Source organism: Anser anser (genome assembly GCF_964211835.1).
Source record: "Anser anser genome assembly, chromosome: 2".
Taxonomy (NCBI): domain Eukaryota; kingdom Metazoa; phylum Chordata; class Aves; order Anseriformes; family Anatidae; genus Anser; species Anser anser.
The window spans coordinates 48774755-48792155 of record NC_139721.1 but is presented as its reverse complement, the minus strand read 5'-3'; the positions used below and the strand labels follow the sequence as shown (position 1 = coordinate 48792155).

General features: G+C 42.6%; 1 protein-coding gene and 1 long non-coding RNA gene across 12 annotated transcripts in view; both read right to left on the bottom strand.

Annotated features, from left to right (window-relative positions):
- Window positions 1–17401, bottom strand: part of ZNF521 (zinc finger protein 521) — a 231772-nt gene that overhangs the window by 127046 nt on the left and 87325 nt on the right. For all 11 annotated transcript variants that reach the window (XM_083821822.1, XM_083821825.1, XM_083821826.1 and 8 more), the window contains one exon: window positions 7871–11223. In XM_083821822.1, coding sequence (XP_083677948.1) covers window positions 7871–11223 — 3353 coding nt within the window. The remainder of the gene's footprint in view (window positions 1–7870; window positions 11224–17401) is intronic.
- Window positions 1499–7864, bottom strand: LOC310893216. The gene is made up of 2 exons (XR_014578821.1): window positions 3488–7864; window positions 1499–2367 (listed from the first exon to the last, which is right to left on the bottom strand). It is a non-coding gene; the product is annotated as an uncharacterized lncRNA (long non-coding RNA).

Here is a 17401-nt window from a genome sequence, read left to right as displayed (position 1 = left end):
ACATAAGAAAGCTGAAGAGCTATGGTTAAGAGAGAGAGTTCAGGAAAATCATCAGGCATTGCAGACATTCCCTGACTAGTCCTATGAAAGGAGCACCAAGCAGCAAGACAGGATCAACTGCAGGTCAGTCAGCGACAGTTGCAAGATTCACACATGCAGACAGCCATGTTCCTAGAGTTTGGCACTGAACTTCAGCCTTCAGAACAGAAACCAAAAGAGGACTGTTGTAGTGGAAACACAGGTTAAAAAAGGATATCTGGAAGGTTGGAGTCTCAGATCAGACTCTGTTGGTGAACCACCCCATTTCCTCTTGGAAAATGTAGATGGGAAGAGGTGACCTTCCAGTTCTGAAAAGCCGTTAGGTGTGCCTTTTAGCACAGAATGTTGAATCTGGATAACAGGCAAGAAATAGAGGAAGTCCTGCCCACACAGGATACCAACATTTTGGAAGCATAACCAGAGTGGAAAAATAGTCTCCTTCTTTCCTACCTTCCACCTCGTTTTTGAGTACACAAGCAACAAGCAACTTTTAAATGGCTGCATCTGTAAGTGGCTATATTTTTAAGTGACTCTTTGGAGGCATTTCACAGGCATTAAGAATGATCAATGAATGCATGTGAGGCTTTCATCTTGAGGAATTTAGGTCTCCAATAAAAGCTGCAGGCTGCTGCTTTTTTCCCCAGATTCACCCATTGTTACTGGCAGGACTGTACTGAGATGCCCCACTCTTTCATTCCCTGTCTTACGAAGCCTATTCTAGCAACAAAGGTTTAACCACCAAGGGATAACAAGATAACATCAATGTGCACCTGGTAGTCAGGCCGAAAGGATAGTGGAAATCACAGAATCAGAGAGTGGTTAAGGTTGCATGGGACCTTTGGAAGTCATTTTGTCCAACCCCCGTGATCAGTCAAGGGCACCAAGATACATTTGCCCAGGCCCATGTCCAGACAACTTTGGAATATATCCAAGGAGGGAGACTCCAAAACCTCTTCTGGGTAACTTGTGACAGTGCTCAGTCACCCTCATAGTGAAAAAGTGGTTTTGGATGTTCAGATGGAACCTCTTGTGTTTCACTTTGTGTCCACTGACTCTTGTCCAGATATGCCCCATAGCAAGGGCTGATGTTAGTGGGACACACATGTCTGCTGTCATATCTACAGTTGTATTTTATACAGAAATTTGTAAAACAATGCAGTAAATGGAATAAATGGAAGATGGGAGTGGTAGGAGAAAAAAAGTATCCAAAGGTTTTGAACAATCAGGCATAAGATAAATTACCAGTCATCACAGAGCTATATGAGGTCAAACAAGCGGACTCTACAAGATGTCACCTATCAGGTGGTTCATTTATGTTCATTTTGCACAACTTTATGGAACAAGCAGTACTGGGGATACACATTCATTTTAAATTAACGGTTAGCCTATTTTATGTTCCTGATGACAGAGTGACAAATTCGGGTGTTATGTTTGTTGTGTGAGACAAATAATATACGCATTACATAAAACAGCTTTATTGAGCAGTGGTTAAAACAAACAAACAAACAAACAAACAAAAACTTCTCAAAAACATTGACACTCAATTAAGAAGTTATTCTTTGAGCACCACAAAGAGCAGATCATGGTTTCTTACAGCTTCACTTCTTGTGACTGATTGACTTTTGCATAAAAAACAGGTATGAACTTCAGTTAAAGCCATCTTCCTGGTTTGGATCTCTAAAGGGCTTCTTTCCTGTCTAGACTCTATGATCTAGTGGGTCACCTCTCTTCCCAAAATTTTAGAAACCTTATAGGTTTTAATATTCCTGCCTAGCTATAAAGTTTCAGTTGAAACTGGGCAAGAATAATTCAAAAGTTAGAGGGAGAAGAGAGAATTCCCTAGAGGTATGCAAAGGAACAAAAAGACGTACCATGATTTATCATGTCTTGTTCCCAAAGTTAATCAGGTTAGAAAAACAGCAGAAAAATCTTGCTGTTTCTACATGATTCTGAGGTCAGAGTACAAATACTCATCACTATTCTGATTTTCCACAGGGGCTGTGTGGAAGGGAAACTGTTGCATGTTACCCTGGTCAGTTGGCCAGCTGACCTGTTGAAGCACACATCTCAGGACGTTTTGTCTCATAAACCTTTGCTGAATCTACATTTGCCCACCCTAGAGCTGCTTAATGTCTTCATCCAGTTTTGTGTCCCTCTCCTGTTCTTCTGCCTTTCTTCAAGGAGATTTTTTTCTCCTCCCCCCACCTCGTTGAATGGAAATCTTGGCTTGGGGCTCTTGTAAAGTTCAAAGAACACGTCATCCTTTCTTCCTCTGATGCAAAGTTTTCCACAGGTGTGAAGAAGGTTTGAATTCCCCAACTGAAGCATCTGACAAATAACAAGACAGACAAACAGTATTAGATCTTAATGATCAGTAGACAAGAAACTAAAAAACTCACTACCATTTTCCCTCTTGCTTCTGTTCAGCAGCCCCCAGCCAACGTAAGGGGCTCCTTTCACAGGCTGGTGAGTGTGAGAAGGCGGGAAATTTGCTGCTTAACTTTGTTAGGCTTTACAGCAACAGGATAATAAATAACACCATCCTTGTTAAATGCAGAGGACTCTGTCTGATAGCTCACTACTGAAAGTGTAAGAGACAAAGTGAGGAGAAATGCTTAATCCCCTATATTGTCAGCTGCTCCATGACAGTTGTACTACCAGAAATTAGAGCATACGGTAATGTGAAGTGGCCTACTGTGGCTGGAAAAACAGGACAGCCCATTCTAAAAGTATATATGGTCACACCTTAAATAATACCTTCCTGAAAATGATGCCAAAATGATGCCAGAAGGCAAACCTGATATTTTTAGTGAATTCATTCTGAAACTCCAGAAGCAGAAAATATGTTTGCCACAGATTAGTTCCACAAACTATTTCAAAGCCAATTCTTTGTGCCAGCAACAAACCTTCTTTACCTTTTTCCATCCCTGAATCCAAAATCCAGCATGAAAATCACTTGTTCTGGGCCTGAATTCACTGACAGGAAACCCAAGGCACTAGTTCCTGTATTTACGTTACAAGTTTATGTGCTTATTCGTAAAAATCCTGTAGTCCGAATGATCAGCTTGGGTTGCTGATGAGGAGGATTGTTTTAATTTCTTTCTGTATTTCAATTAAATGCATGACTATTGATTTCAGTGTATTTTTTCAGTTAAAAGCACAGTGATTTATGTTGCTAAAATGCTACTGCCTGCCCTGCCAAAAGCATGCATCTGGGAACATTTCTGGGTTGCTCACAGTCTTTTCTCTCTTCTTTCCGCCTCTGACTGCCAGTGCCTGCTGTTGAAACAAACCAGCTACTTCAAAAGGCAGTTCCTGTTTTCTGTCTCTGTGAGTTTGGCAGTCTTTTGAGGGGTGGGGCTGGGGGCAGGCGTAGTAAGAGAAGAAAGGTAGATTCAGGGCCCATGAATAAAGAGAAAGAAAAGTAATGGTAAAACAGTACACCTACCTGAGCTCCAGTCTTTGTCCCAGGTCGATACTATTTCAGGATTCATCTGAGGTCGGTAAGTTTAGATTCAGGGAGACACCAGCTCTCCGCAGCATCTGAATTTTGTGATCCCCATCTCCAAAAGCTCATTGTCAGCCTGCACTTTGATGGCTCCTTCCAGAACGGTGCTGTGATGTGCCCAGTGTCCCCTGCTGTGACGTGCCCACCCTGGCACACAGCTCTGCACAACCACAACAGGACAGAAGAGCAGCCCCAGATTCACACTCCTCCTGTTCTTCAGCTGGTTTGACAGTTGCTAGTTCTTCTCTCCTTTGTTCAGCACTTTTGATACTCTCTGCTACAGTGAGTTTCTGCAAGCCTTTTGCAACACCTACATAAGCATTTTTATTCCTGCAGTAATTGGCAGTGCATCTGCTCTGCCCCTTCTCTTCTCAGGACCAGAAAACCCAGCACGTTCTTGTATTATTAATGACAGACTTTCTGCATTGCCACAGGTAATACAGTATTCACATGAGCTCCACATTCAGCTACTTACAGAAGCAATTATGCTTGCTGAGCATCTACTCTGGATGGTACCAACAGGACCCCAAACTGAGCACGGTTGCTCACATGGACATGCTAGCACCAGATAGGCTTTACCAATAAGGTGTTGGTTTAAGCCAGAGTCCATTCCCCCCTCCCCTGCTAGCTAAGCAATTAACAGTATTATTATTGTATAGTTATGCTGGTGTGGTTCTGCATGTACAGAAGTTGTTAAGCTTCAAAAGTAAAGGCACATGTTCTGCTGAGTCAGGAATTTTCTTATTAGGTGCATGGCAACACATTAAAGGGGAACAAGAGAGGCATAGATGCGCATTTTTTCTTGAACACAGCTTTTCATCTTCCAGGTGCTTTACAAAAAAATGTGTTGTGATTAAGCACGGCAACACACTTTTTGGGAACTACCAACCTTATTTTCTCAAGGAAAATGAAGCAAAAATGTTCAAGTGGATTTGTCCAACTCAACAAGAAAACAAGTGAAAGAAAAAGGACTGATGTCTAGTTTCCAATTCACTATCACATCAAACCTTGTTCTCCACTTTTAAGCACTAAATATCACCAACATTATTATCCTAGCCTAACAGCATGCTTCCAATAATTTAGGATCTTTACAAGAAATCTACAGCATGGATTCAGCATCTTATTAAGCCCAAATAATACTAGGGATTTACCAATTGTAGAATTCTTTCAATAGCTATCTATGCACAATCCACCCATTTAAGTCTGTTTGGTAGTTTATGGGTTCTGTAGATTCACCAATATCATGGACTTAATCAGTTCTGACCTCTTCCTTGAGTTGTTGTAACTGATGATGAGCACTGGGCATCACTTCCTGTCCCAGCTGAAAGGTAACTGGCAGTCAAGATGATTCAGGTCAACATGTTTCACGTAGCAAGCAGAGGGAGCTCAGAAGGTGTTATCTCAGCTGATGACATTGTGCTATGTTAAGGCAATCACATCCTATCACATTATTGTGTACAGGCTTAGAAAGAAAGTGTTCCAGTTCAAGCATAAGAATACTTGGCCAAGAAACCAGAAGTCACATTTTAGTGTTATCTTTTCTCTTAAAAAGATATCTTCTGGCACTCTTCGCATAGTATTCTTTTAATTGAGTAACACAGAGCATTCAGCACTGTTAATTGTCTGATAACCACCTTCCTGAGTGAAATGTTCATTACTTGAAGTCTGACAAATCAAATCACACAACTATAAATAATGCAAATGAAACCTTCACTCCCTAATATGATTTTTGGGGGGTTGAAAATTCCCCCAAAATAGCATGTTTATGTAGCCATTTTCAACATCCCATTCAATTCAACACATATTCTTCCAGTGGAGTAACAAAGCCACTGCCTAATAATAACTTTTACAAACCCAATTTGTTTTTACTGTTTGTGTTATATGCTTATGTTTTCATTCCCCTCAGCCTGGACATCAAATCTATAGTGTTAAACATTTGTGTATTACCACTTTCAATTTTGTTTCTCATTGCTATAATGCTTGCATCACTACAATTTGAAACCAGTAATATCTGTTAGAAAGATAAATTATCTTTCAAGATTTTACAAACATGCATTTATGATTTCCAAAAGTACTAATGTTTTATCAGGAACTTGATAGCTTTGTGCTTCCCCTGAGAAAAGAATCTGAAAGTCTAGGTTACTTATGTGGAGACTAGAACCACAGGCACTGAAAAATCAGTTTAAGAGCTCTGAATGGAGGCAGGGGGCAAATGCTGATTTGAAAGCATGCAAATGCTGCTCAATAATCTTGCTCTGGTTTAAAAGGCTTTTTCATCTTAAGTACATTTCTAAGATAAAAGTCAAAAAAGAGTAAGAGAAACAGGCCAATCAGAAGAAGATACAAGAAGCCTGATTATACCTCATCCAAGTACAAGAAGATTCACTGACGACATTGAAGGTAACTGACCTTATATCACCACAGAGAACACTAAATCTCTTTTTCTCGAGTTTACAAGCAAGAGAAAGACAAGTTGGTAACATCTTCTTATCTTGGTAACTCTCTTAACATGCATGATTCTCAATGTGCTTGAAGGTAGCAGGAATTGGCTTCCTATGTGACTGGGAAGAGAGATTTCAAGCAGTCTTTTGGGGAAAGATGACAGAAATAGAAAACAGGATGACTCTGAATCTATCAAAAACTTACAGCTGGTCATCCTGTAATTTCTATTCAACGGCAACGCTACAGGACATTCAGTGGTCTGAACTGCAACTAATGGGAGCCATTCCTTTTCCCTCTTCTTTGAAAGTAAGGTTTTCTTTAGACCTGTTCTTCACAACCTAATAACCTGTTCCTCCCATAAACTCCACACCACATCCCATTCACCAAGTGTGTCCCCTCAATGCCCGACTTACAAACTGGAGATGCAGAAGCCATGAAAGCATGGGGTCCTTCCCTGGTGGACACATCCTGCCTTGTATTTCACACTCCTCTCCCAACTCCTGTTCCCTCTTGGTGGCACTCCAGGTCCTGTGCTGCCTCAGTGGCCTCCTCCCAGCCTCCTCCAGCTATGTTCTCAGCAGACCCACAAACAGGTACCTGTTGGCCCACGTACCCTTACGTATCACCCCTCCTTCCTCTCTGCCTTCCTCCTGTCCTCTGGCTTGCACATGTCTATTGGATAACAGGCTAAGAGATTTCTTACCCAACAGATGGGCTCACAAACAGGGAAGCGAGAAGAGTGATGGAAGAGCAGCTCCTTAACCACAGGGTATCCATATGTATTCACACTGATGGGTTGCACCATGCTTGCACCATTACAGGTTAAAAGCTTTCTTAAAGCAAAAGCTATTAGTTCTTATAATTTGTTTGTGCTGTGTTTTTAGGCTTCCTGAACTACAAGAGGTTATTATGATACCATGCCTAAAATATTAACTCTAGGTCTTTCTATTGATAATATTTCTGGAGATAAAGCAGATTACTTGCCCTCAGTAAGTGGCTCCCCTACCTTCCCCCACTACTCCCCATGCAGCCATTATTACTTGGTCATGGTGTCTGAAGAGGTAGATGAAATCTTTCAAGAGTTTGACCCTTTGTATGTTTTTATTTTTCTGAAATCTTTTTTTTTTACCTTTTTTATTATTATATTTTTATTATTATTTTTCTGAAATCTTTACTTTCTAAAGTACACTGCATGAAAGGGATTTCAATCATCAGACACTAGGTGCTTCAGAGACATCAATATGTTGTTCATCAGGAATGGAAAGAAAAGTAAAACAAGGAATTATATCAGAAGGACTCATTCCCCAATTTACCTTAGGCTAGTGTAGCGATTCTACTTAACCCAAATATGCTAAAAGAGGGAAAAATGAAAGTCTACAACACAATTTACAAAAAAAAAAAAAAAAAAAAAGAAAGAAAAAGAAAACCCACAAACAAAACCAAAAAAGCAAACCCACCTCAATTTGTTGTTCACAAATATTTTTTAAAAATCCACCCCTTATGCCAGCATTTTGGCTGACTCTATTCTACTCCTCTGTCATTAATGCTCCCTGCCGTAAGCACAACTCCTAGCTGGGGATTCCAACACGTTAACAGAGCTAGGATAAGATTCCAGATCTCAGTTGTGCTGGCATGAAGACAGGTCTCCTCAGTGATACAGAAGACAATATCCTAGGGAGACTGGAATTAGTCCTATTCCGCACAACTCAATCCAAGACGTAAGGCATACCAAGAAGAAAGTAATTACTAGCTAGTGGCTACGGATAGGAATGGAACATGGTTCAGCCTAAACATCTCATGACAAGTGACAGGACGGCTTGAAAAAGGGGGCTTTTTTTCCAACAGGATGGAAAGTGTCAAGAGCAAAGAAAAAAGGGTTACCTCTTCAGTTTGGGAGGGGCTGATTCTGGGCATTGGAGATACTTGTGGTGTTTTCAGCTGTGTGCTGTTGCTGTCTGGAACAAGCTCTCTGTGGATTGACTGAATATGGTTTTGGAGTTCACTTTCTGATTCAAATTTAACATTGCAACTAGAACATCGCGTCTTCAGTCCCCCTGCCTTGCTTTTGTTCTCAATGGAACTCAAGTTCTCATTTTGGCCCATGACTTGTCTGTTACTGCTTGAAGGGATGTTGACACTTGGGCTACCGCTTTTACTGAGATTAACACAGCTAGCACACAGACCATATGGCAGACCGTTGATGTCAAGTTTCACTAAATCCTGTTTCGAACGGAATTCCTTCAGGCAGGAAGCACACTTGTACAATTTCTGGAGATGCTGCGCACGCCCCGTGGACTGCACGGCAGAACCATTTCCAGTTTTCTGCATGTGGAACGTGCCGTGGATTTTCAGTTCCAGCGTGGAGGTCACGGTCTGCATGCACACCACGCAGCGGAACCCCGTCAAGGAGTTCCTCAAGTCAGGGTGCATTTGGCAATGCTCTAAAAATTCCTCCTCGCTCTGGAGGGGCATCTTGCAAATCCTGCAGTTTCCAGTGTCCAGGCTCTTACTGTGTGTGACTTTATGCTCAGTAAGAGTCAGAAGAGATGGAAACCGCTCACCGCAGATCGGGCACATGTAATGTTTCACTGGTCCCAAGTGTGTCTGCATGTGTTCTCGGAGCCCGTTTTCGGAGAAGAATGTTCGAGAACACACATTACACTTGTAATTCCCTTTGATGAGTTCAGCCTTTTTCTTCACTATGGCACTTTCTCCAGGCCGAATGTTGTGGTCTCGAAGCTGGTGGTTTTGCAGGAGAGTCTCCATGGTGTAAGCTGCTCCACAAATGTCACAGCCATACATAGGCTCAGATGTGTCCACATCTTCTTCGCTGCCATCGTGGCTGTTATGGGACTCCTGGCTATTTGTCAGCAAGGTCTGGAGCTCCACTTCCTCTTTCTGAACCTGTTCGGCTGCCCCATTCGTCCCACAGTTTGGAGTTTTTGTTTCAAAAACACAATGCTTTTCCCTTAAGTGCTTTTCCAGCAAGATGATAGCATGGAAAGCTTTGCTGCAGAATTTGCAGTTGTACTTCTTGCTGTGCGTAGTAATGTGACACTGCAGCTCCACCTCTGTACCAAAGGACTCACCACAGAAGATGCACTTGTGCACTTTGCCTTGGTTCTCCAGGTGGTTGTGTTTAACATGAAGCTGCAGGTCAGTCTCGTTGCGGAAATCCCAGTTGCAAGACGTACATCTGTACACCTTCTTTTCATTGCTGTGCTTCACAGCCAAGTGTAGCTGGATAGAGACCTTGGAGTCAAAAACCTCTTGGCACAAGGTGCAGCGGAAGAATACAAACGTATGCATGTCCAGCAGGTGTTTCTGCAAGTCATCCACAGAAGTAAACTGCTTGTCACAGCTTTCACAGATGTAGTAGGTTGAGGTGATCATGAAATGAATGGTAACATGCTTCAGCAGGGACTCTTGATTGGGAAATTCCTTGTTGCACTGAGGGCAGGTCAGTTTTGGCAGGACGGTGTCAAGATGTGTTTTCAAATGAGTCTGAAAACCGTCCAAGGAAGTATACTTAGCACCACACTGATTACAAATGTATTCACCTGCAGGACGAGGAGGAGCACCTCCAACTGCCTGCATCATCTTTAAAGAGGTCTGCTCAATGGTTACAGGAGATAAGGGACTCATGGCTCTGGATTTTTTTCCATTATGGATGTAATTCAGTGCCAAAGGAATGTTCTTATGGTTCTCCTTGATATGCTTGTTCAGTTTAAGAACACTATTAAATATTGGAGAATTTGTACAGTAAGAACAAGAATACACTTCCACCACTGGATCTTTTGGGGTTCCGAGCACAGGGGAACCAAAACGGGAACTGCTAAGATCACAATGGACTTGTCTAATATGCTCTTCCAGAGAAGAATCTGTAAGAAATCCCATGTAGCAATGGGGACAAAAGAATGCATTACTGTCCTTAGCAGCAGGGTTGGCAAATCCATGAGAACATCGGATATGTTCCTGAAGAGTGTTGAGGTCATTGAACACTTCAGAGCAGAAGTTGCACTGGTACACCATGGCGGGCATGGTAGAAACGATCAGTCCTGGGTCTGGAGCTTCATGGACTTGCTTAAGATGTTCATTCAGATTGTAGAGAGATGGCAACACCTCCAAACAATACTGACAGATGTGGGCTTGTTCGGGTTTATCTAAATGCATAGTTTTCAGGTGTATCTGCAGGACTGCAAGGCTGGAAAACAACTGTTTGTTGCAATAAATGCAGCTGTAGGTAACTTTTGCCTGTTTACTCGAAGGACCAGTGATATCTGGCACTTGCTGAGCTGCCCGCTTCCTTCCGCGGCCTTTCGGTATAGGGGGAGCCGCTTCCACCATCGTTGAACTATCCACCGAGAGATTGGAGTCGGGAGTGGTGCTGGAGACTGAGGTGTAGCCAACAGTCACCAACGACGGGCTGTTGCTGTGGTTGCATGACTCTGGCTGCTGGTGACTATCCATGTGGCTGTACAGCTCTTCCACAGTGTGAAAGTTCTCGGAGCAAATGCTGCATGAATTCTTCTTCTCACCATTATGGGCCTGCTCCATGTGATTGACCAGAGACGTTTCCTCTACAAAGAGTTCGTGGCAGTAAACGCACTGAAGAGCAGACCGGTCTTCGTTAGGGGAACACTCAGGGTGGCATTCTGCAATGTGCTTCTGAAGATCTTCAGGAAAATCAAAGCCTTCCTCGCACTGACTGCATTTCTGGGTGTCCTTCATTTTCCAGTCCTCCATCCGGGAAGCAGACTGAGAGCCATCTTTGTTTCTCTCGTGAACCTGCATGTGACCATGCAGCGAACTGGATGACAGGAATCCACGTCTACAAATGGCACATTTATATGGCTTGTTGGACGTATGAGTCTTTAAGTGAATTTTAAGGTGATCGCTCCTCGAGAACGCTGCATCACACTCGCTGCAGTGATACTTCTTGTCTCCCGTGTGAAGCTTTATGTGGCGGTCCCTGCTCCGTTTGTGTTTGAAGAGACGACTGCAATACGTGCATTTGAAAGGGAGCTTGTCGCTGTGACTTTGCTCGTGGTGCTTTAAGTAGCTGAGGCGGCTGAACGACTTGTCACAGAACTGGCATGGATAGGGCAACCCTGGGCCTCCCTCCTCTTCGCCAAAATCACAACCTTCTCCATGGCTCGGGGAAGTCTGGTCCTTGCTCGAAGGTGATGATGCTGGCCATGAGCAAGTGGGGTCATCCTCAACATCCACTCCATCTGAAATGAAAAAGAAACATGCCCACAAGATTAATCCCTACAGCTCAAAGGAGACACCGAATGTACATGAGCAATGCCGACTTGCTACTCCTAAATAGCTAAAACATTAAACTCAGAGTAGGATATTTCTTACACCTGTACCCAACAGCTTCAAGACCACATTTATTTTTATCAGACTGTAAAACATTAAAAGTTATTAAATAGTTCTGTGCCTATATTACCTTTTTATTGCTTTTTTATCATTCTTTCTCGGTTGCAGGATATGTATTATACACTGACACCTTTATTAAAATGCAGATTTTAATATATTTAATGTTTCTTTTGTATCCATTGTAAAATGATTTGCATATTATGTGAGCATCTGAAGAGTCAAAGGAAGGGAGAAAATATTACAGGAATGATTTAAAATTAATACAGTCAACCCACATGCCTAATATTTAATAAAAAAAATCCCTCTGCTTTGTCACAGGTTTTTTTTTTTCCCTTGAAGTTGATTTTGAACGCAGAAATCTTTTAAAGGCTATTACTGACAGAGACTTGGGTGTTATTCAAAATAATATGAAAAATTACAGGGGAGGAACAGGACAACAATATAAATAGCAATGTTTTCGCTAATAAAGTGCAACCAGATTTTTCCAATAACTATGCAATTCAGTTACTGAAAGCTGGCAGCTGGATCATTAAATGTTCAAAACTAACAAACTAACAGCCAGGATCAAGGAAAATGAGAAAGTTTCACAAGGGTCAGAAGTGAACAGCATTTTTTTTTTCTTTTCTAAGTTCAAGAGGTTGCCCACCACTTCTTCCTTTTTGCAAAAGCCTCAGCCAGCTGAACTTCCTTAGTCCAGCAGAACCTGTCCTGTGAGGTGATCACAGACAAAGCGACTTGAGAAAAAATGGAAACAGGAAAAATGATAAATGATTATGGTAAAAGCTGGACAATTTACGAGTAACAAGGAAAAGACAAAACAGGAATGCTAGCCAGATAATAAACTAAACTAGTTATCCATGATATTACCTCACCTCTAGACAGGGCAAGTCATAACTTTTTTTTACCAGGTGTGCTCTACAATTTTTACACCTTTTGTTTTAAGTGTAAACTATGTTGCTCCAATGATTACACTCATAAGAATGCTTGAAAGACCATTCTAAATCAAATAATCCTTTTATTCCTTTCCAGGGGCAAGGTTTTGTGCTTTTCTCCTTTTAAAATTAAAATTGATTACAGTAATAGCACAGAAAAAGACAGGATAAACCTTTTTGAAAAACACCTTTCTTAAGGTATTCTTGCAAAATAGTTTCTTTGCAACCTCAGCCTTCCCTCAAGAAATTTACTACACTAGCATAAAAGTTGGAGCTGGCCTATATTATATGAACAAATTCCAAGCCTGCTTTCTTTAAGGTAACAAGATTTTACTAGATGATCAACCTCTTGCTTATCCACAGGAAACAGATGAGGATTCATTCCTTTCCTGCATCGAGAAACTGATGACAACACCATCTCCCTATCAATGCCAGATGGCAACCATCGAACTCTGAGAAAACAACCAAACACTATTCCTGGATCCCTGCCCGTTGACACAATGCTTTTCAGCGTAAGTTGAACACTGCATGGCTTTTTATCCTCTTGTTTACCTCCTGAAGGGGGGGGAGTCACAAATTACACACACCTTTCTCACGCACGGACACCCACTCACACCAATGCCCCAGTACATACCTGCACTTACCTATGGATGAATCTACACTACTGATTTTCATTTAAATAAATAAATAAATAAATAAAACCACAACCAAGCCCAAGCACTGTGTCTTTGAACTGAAAACAAAGTGTTTGTTTTTTTTTTTAAGAAAAAAAAAAATTAAAATCCTCTCCTCCGGCAAAAGTACTACCATCTACTAAAAGGCTTTGCAGTGTACTGAAGTGAAGTTGCTCATTGTCATACATACTAAATGATAGCAGACAGTTGAGTTTTCAAGTTGGTACATTAATGACTGCAATATTCATAGGAGACTTTTGATGTAAATCTGTGTACTGCCCTTTCAAATTGCGGGGTTTGACTCTTAAAATTGGAAATGATCAAAGCAGTGGTAAACCTACTCACAGAAAAAGATGTTACCTTTTATTACATTTTTAAACTTTATTTTAAATGAACATTTTTCAGCCAGGTCTCCAAAGTGGAAAGATGTTCTGTCCTTTAAAAATCAAATGTATTTCTGACATACAAACGCTGCCAGCAGATGAGCAGGAATTTATGTCAAAAAACTGAGCAAAGAAAAATAGTCTGCAACTGCCTAAGCACCATATTTTGTAACCAGATCTAGTATTAAAATGTATAGCCAATGCAGAAATGATATATTATTGTATAAATGTTTAGAGGAATATATACTAAGTGTTATGAATAGCGTACTATCACTGACACGGTAGTAAATCACTTTCTTTTTGTGACCACTGCCTGCTTGGTTTTACCTATTATACAACTGTTCCCTTTGGCTTGTGAACCCCAGCGGGACATCGGGCTGGCGGCGGGGTCGGGATCAAGCACTGAGCGCGACCACAGGAGAAGCAAGGGGAGCCCCTTTTCCCCCATCCAATTCTCCTTGTTTGCTTGGGGTTCTCTCCTTTAGCTTTTGCACAAGGTAAAAAAAAACACAAACAAACAAACAAACAAACAAACACTGGAGGGGGAATACAGCTACTACAGCACAAACCTGGTTCTTACTTTCCAACCAGCAAACACAAATGTTTCTGCATGTCACGCTGCTGTCGTTTTTTTTTTTTTTTTTTTTTTTTTTAATCAAAGCCCATAACAATTCTGCACAGTAATTTTCTTAGTGCAAAAAGGAAAAGAGCAAACCACTTAAAGGTCTAATCTAATGTCTTCTGGTTGTTTTTTTCGTTTTGTTTTGTTTTGTTTTGCAAATCTGCCCTTTCCGAGCTACCGGAGAACCTCTTCCTTCCCGTCAGGCTCGGGGAACCCCGCACAGGGCAGCGGGGAGAGGACAACAGGATCTTCCTGAGGCCGAGCATGACAGGGTAGCCTGCACATGGCAGCGGGGAGGACAACAGGATCTTCCTGAGGCCGAGCACAACGGGGCGGCCTGCATGGCTCTGCGGTTTCCCCCGGGGCACTGCATGGAGGGGGCCCAGCTGGCCGGCCGCCACGCTCTGGAATGGGGGCCTCAGCGCGCCATTGCACAAAGGGCTTCCGAAGCGGGGCCTGCAGGCCCCTGCTGCCACGGGAGATGTTTCGCTGCGGGCTGATTTTCCCTGTGCCGACTCCAGCCTGAGCGCTGGGAATGCTGCGTGGGATGGACTCACACCCGGTGAGCTCAGGGGTTGCCTAGGAATGGATCCGGGGACAGAAGTCGTGATGGAAACCCAGACTAAGGGTAGCTGCTGCTGATGCAGCAGGACCTGAACGGTGGCATTGCCCACCCTACCATCTCCCCATGCTTCCTCGTGAAGATGCAGAGCCACAAAACTAAGGTGCAACTGGTCATTTCCCAATGGCAGTCAGCAATCGCCACGTGCTGAGGCCATGCTATGAGTGTTGGCATTTGGTGAGCAGCTACAGGCTCCCCAAGCCACCCCAGGGAGCTGGACTGAAGCTCCCCGCAGGTGAGCAGTGGGCTTGGGGTGCAGACCCCACTGCTGCCTGCCCAGGTGCACCTCACACAGACCCACTTTGTGCTGGAGGTGAAGTTTGACCCGTGGCTGGGATAAGACTTCAAATCCCTTTTTGCCAATCACTCCAATAGGAAATACAAACAGTTCGCTGCTACTCTGCATACATCCATGTGCATATAAATCTGCAGACACCTACCCACTGAGCTATGTCAACATTAAAAATACTGATTTTAAATGTTATAACGAGTTGCTTTCAAACACTCAGGATGAAGTTCAGATGCATGCATGCAAGTCCCCAGCAGTGGCACATGACTATCTGGGGCAGAAGAGGGTTCCAGGTATGTGACATAGTGTTTATGGGGGTTTAAAATATATTTTCTGTATTGACTTATTCTGTTTTCTTCTGTACTCACTAAGTGCTACTTACCGTAAATGCCTTTTCTGTGTTATGGCAAGTATTCTGAGTTTCAGTGTGATGCACTTAACATGTCCATGTAAATTTTTAATTTTTGGAACCAGTCACTTCACACTCGCTGACTCTAAGAAAGCTCTAGCACTCACAACCAAAAATCTTTGCTGGAAATCAGCTACAAGGCCTAAAAGTCTATTTAAAGATGCAAATGTGTGTGAATAGTTAGTGCAGATGTTTTTCTCCACCGACTGTACTTGCTGAGTTTCACCATTTCCATAAAGCACATTAAAACAAGTGTGTGAACACTCTGAGATGAAAGTACCAAGCACTCCTGAGACTTCCAGTGGAAAGTAGAGCTGCCTGACTTTTCTCCAAGCAGACAGGAATGCCCATGATTCAGCAGCCTGAGTAAATAAAAGAGGTCCTTATTTCCTAATTTTGCTGGCTGGCCACACTGCAGCAGTCTCTGTGTTGCTGCCAAAGGGGATGCAAAACTGGAACTACACCCAGCAGCTGAAGGACTGTCTTTGTTAGCCAGCCAGGCCTTCCTGACCATCTTCTGGCAGCAAAACTACCATATCCTGCAAGGAAGACCTCCATCTCAGGCTTGATAGTTCTCTAGTCTGTCTAATAGGACTAAACAACAGATTTTGCCTGGTCTGTGCTGGAGGAGGACAGCTGGAAACTCAGTTAGTAGCAGAGTAACACCTGTTCAGTCATATTTATGGGGGAAAGTGCTCACTAACAGAAAAGTGAAGTAATACCAGAAGGAGTTATCCCATGGAAGGGGGAGGGAAGAAGGGGGAGCATCAGAGCACAAAAGCACCTCTGTGGAGTTCGCGGCCAGCCACTCGTGTGCCAACCTCAGTAGTCGCGAAGTCTTAAAAGTGATCTTATCCCTGGTGCTGCTGACTGAATTAACAGTACCGCTTCAGAAAAATGTTATTTAGTCACCAGGAAGGTTTACGACATATGCACACTTTGGCTGGAATATGCTTCAGGGCACTTGCTTTATCATGCCTTATTTTTCTGTATGTTTTAAAAACAATTTTTGCTGCCACTAGACAAATGGCCACATTCCTAAAGAAACTATCAGCAAACCTTTATGCGCCACAACGTAGAACATTCCTCTGATAAAGAGAGTTTACAAATATGAAAAAAAAATAAATTAATATTCTCGGTATCCTATAAAAAGTAGCTTTCTGTTTTCCCTGTTTTGCTGCTCCTGTAACTGGGGCACAGAAAAGCTGGAGCGGTTTGCCTCGGGTTACAAATGTAATCTGTGCAACAAAGGAAACAGAACCCGTATCTCCTAGGTCTGAGCCATCCCTGCAAGAAAAATCCTTTCTCCCCCCCTGAAACGCAGAGCTGGCAAAAAGCTTAAGCTGATGGACGCGACCAAGGAGAAAGCACAGCCGCTCAGCTGACAGACACCCTCGGGCGCCGGGTCCTGCTGACACCTTCTCGCCGTTTTGCCCAGCTGATGGCAATGGCAGACTGGTCACACTGCCATCCTGCTGGACCCATCTGAAGCACTGAGTAGCAAGGGACACGATTTATAACAATGGGTACGCAGGAGGGGAAGAGAGACTGAAAATGCCAAATCAAGTGTACCAAGCAGCAGAATGTAAATGCGTCTGAGACGTAATTTCACTTGCGTATGGATGATGAATATGTATGCACATGTACTCATTGAACTGTTTTGTAGGTGTTATTTGTTGTACCACCACCAGCCAAAGACCTGTTCACATACCACTGCATGCACGTGTATACACACATATGCCCTCATACACACCACACATATGGAAAGGGATGGACAACATATACAAACTTACAGCCTCATCAGTTTACCAGGTGACGAGCTACAAGACAGCATTCAAACTGCAAGAAAGGAAAGGACTAAGAAGCAGGAAGGTAGGTCACTTAACTGGATGGATGACAGACCTCCACAGTTTTAAATCCTTGCATTTTTGTGTAGGTAATTGAGTGGAGTGGTTATTATATATCATATAGTTTACTTGTAATGGCTGTTACAGGTTTTAGTGCTGGACACATTTTATATTATTACCTCCACTAATTGTCTGCAGGGCTACCTTGAAAATGAGATAAGGAATCTAAAGGGAATATGCAGGTGTGAA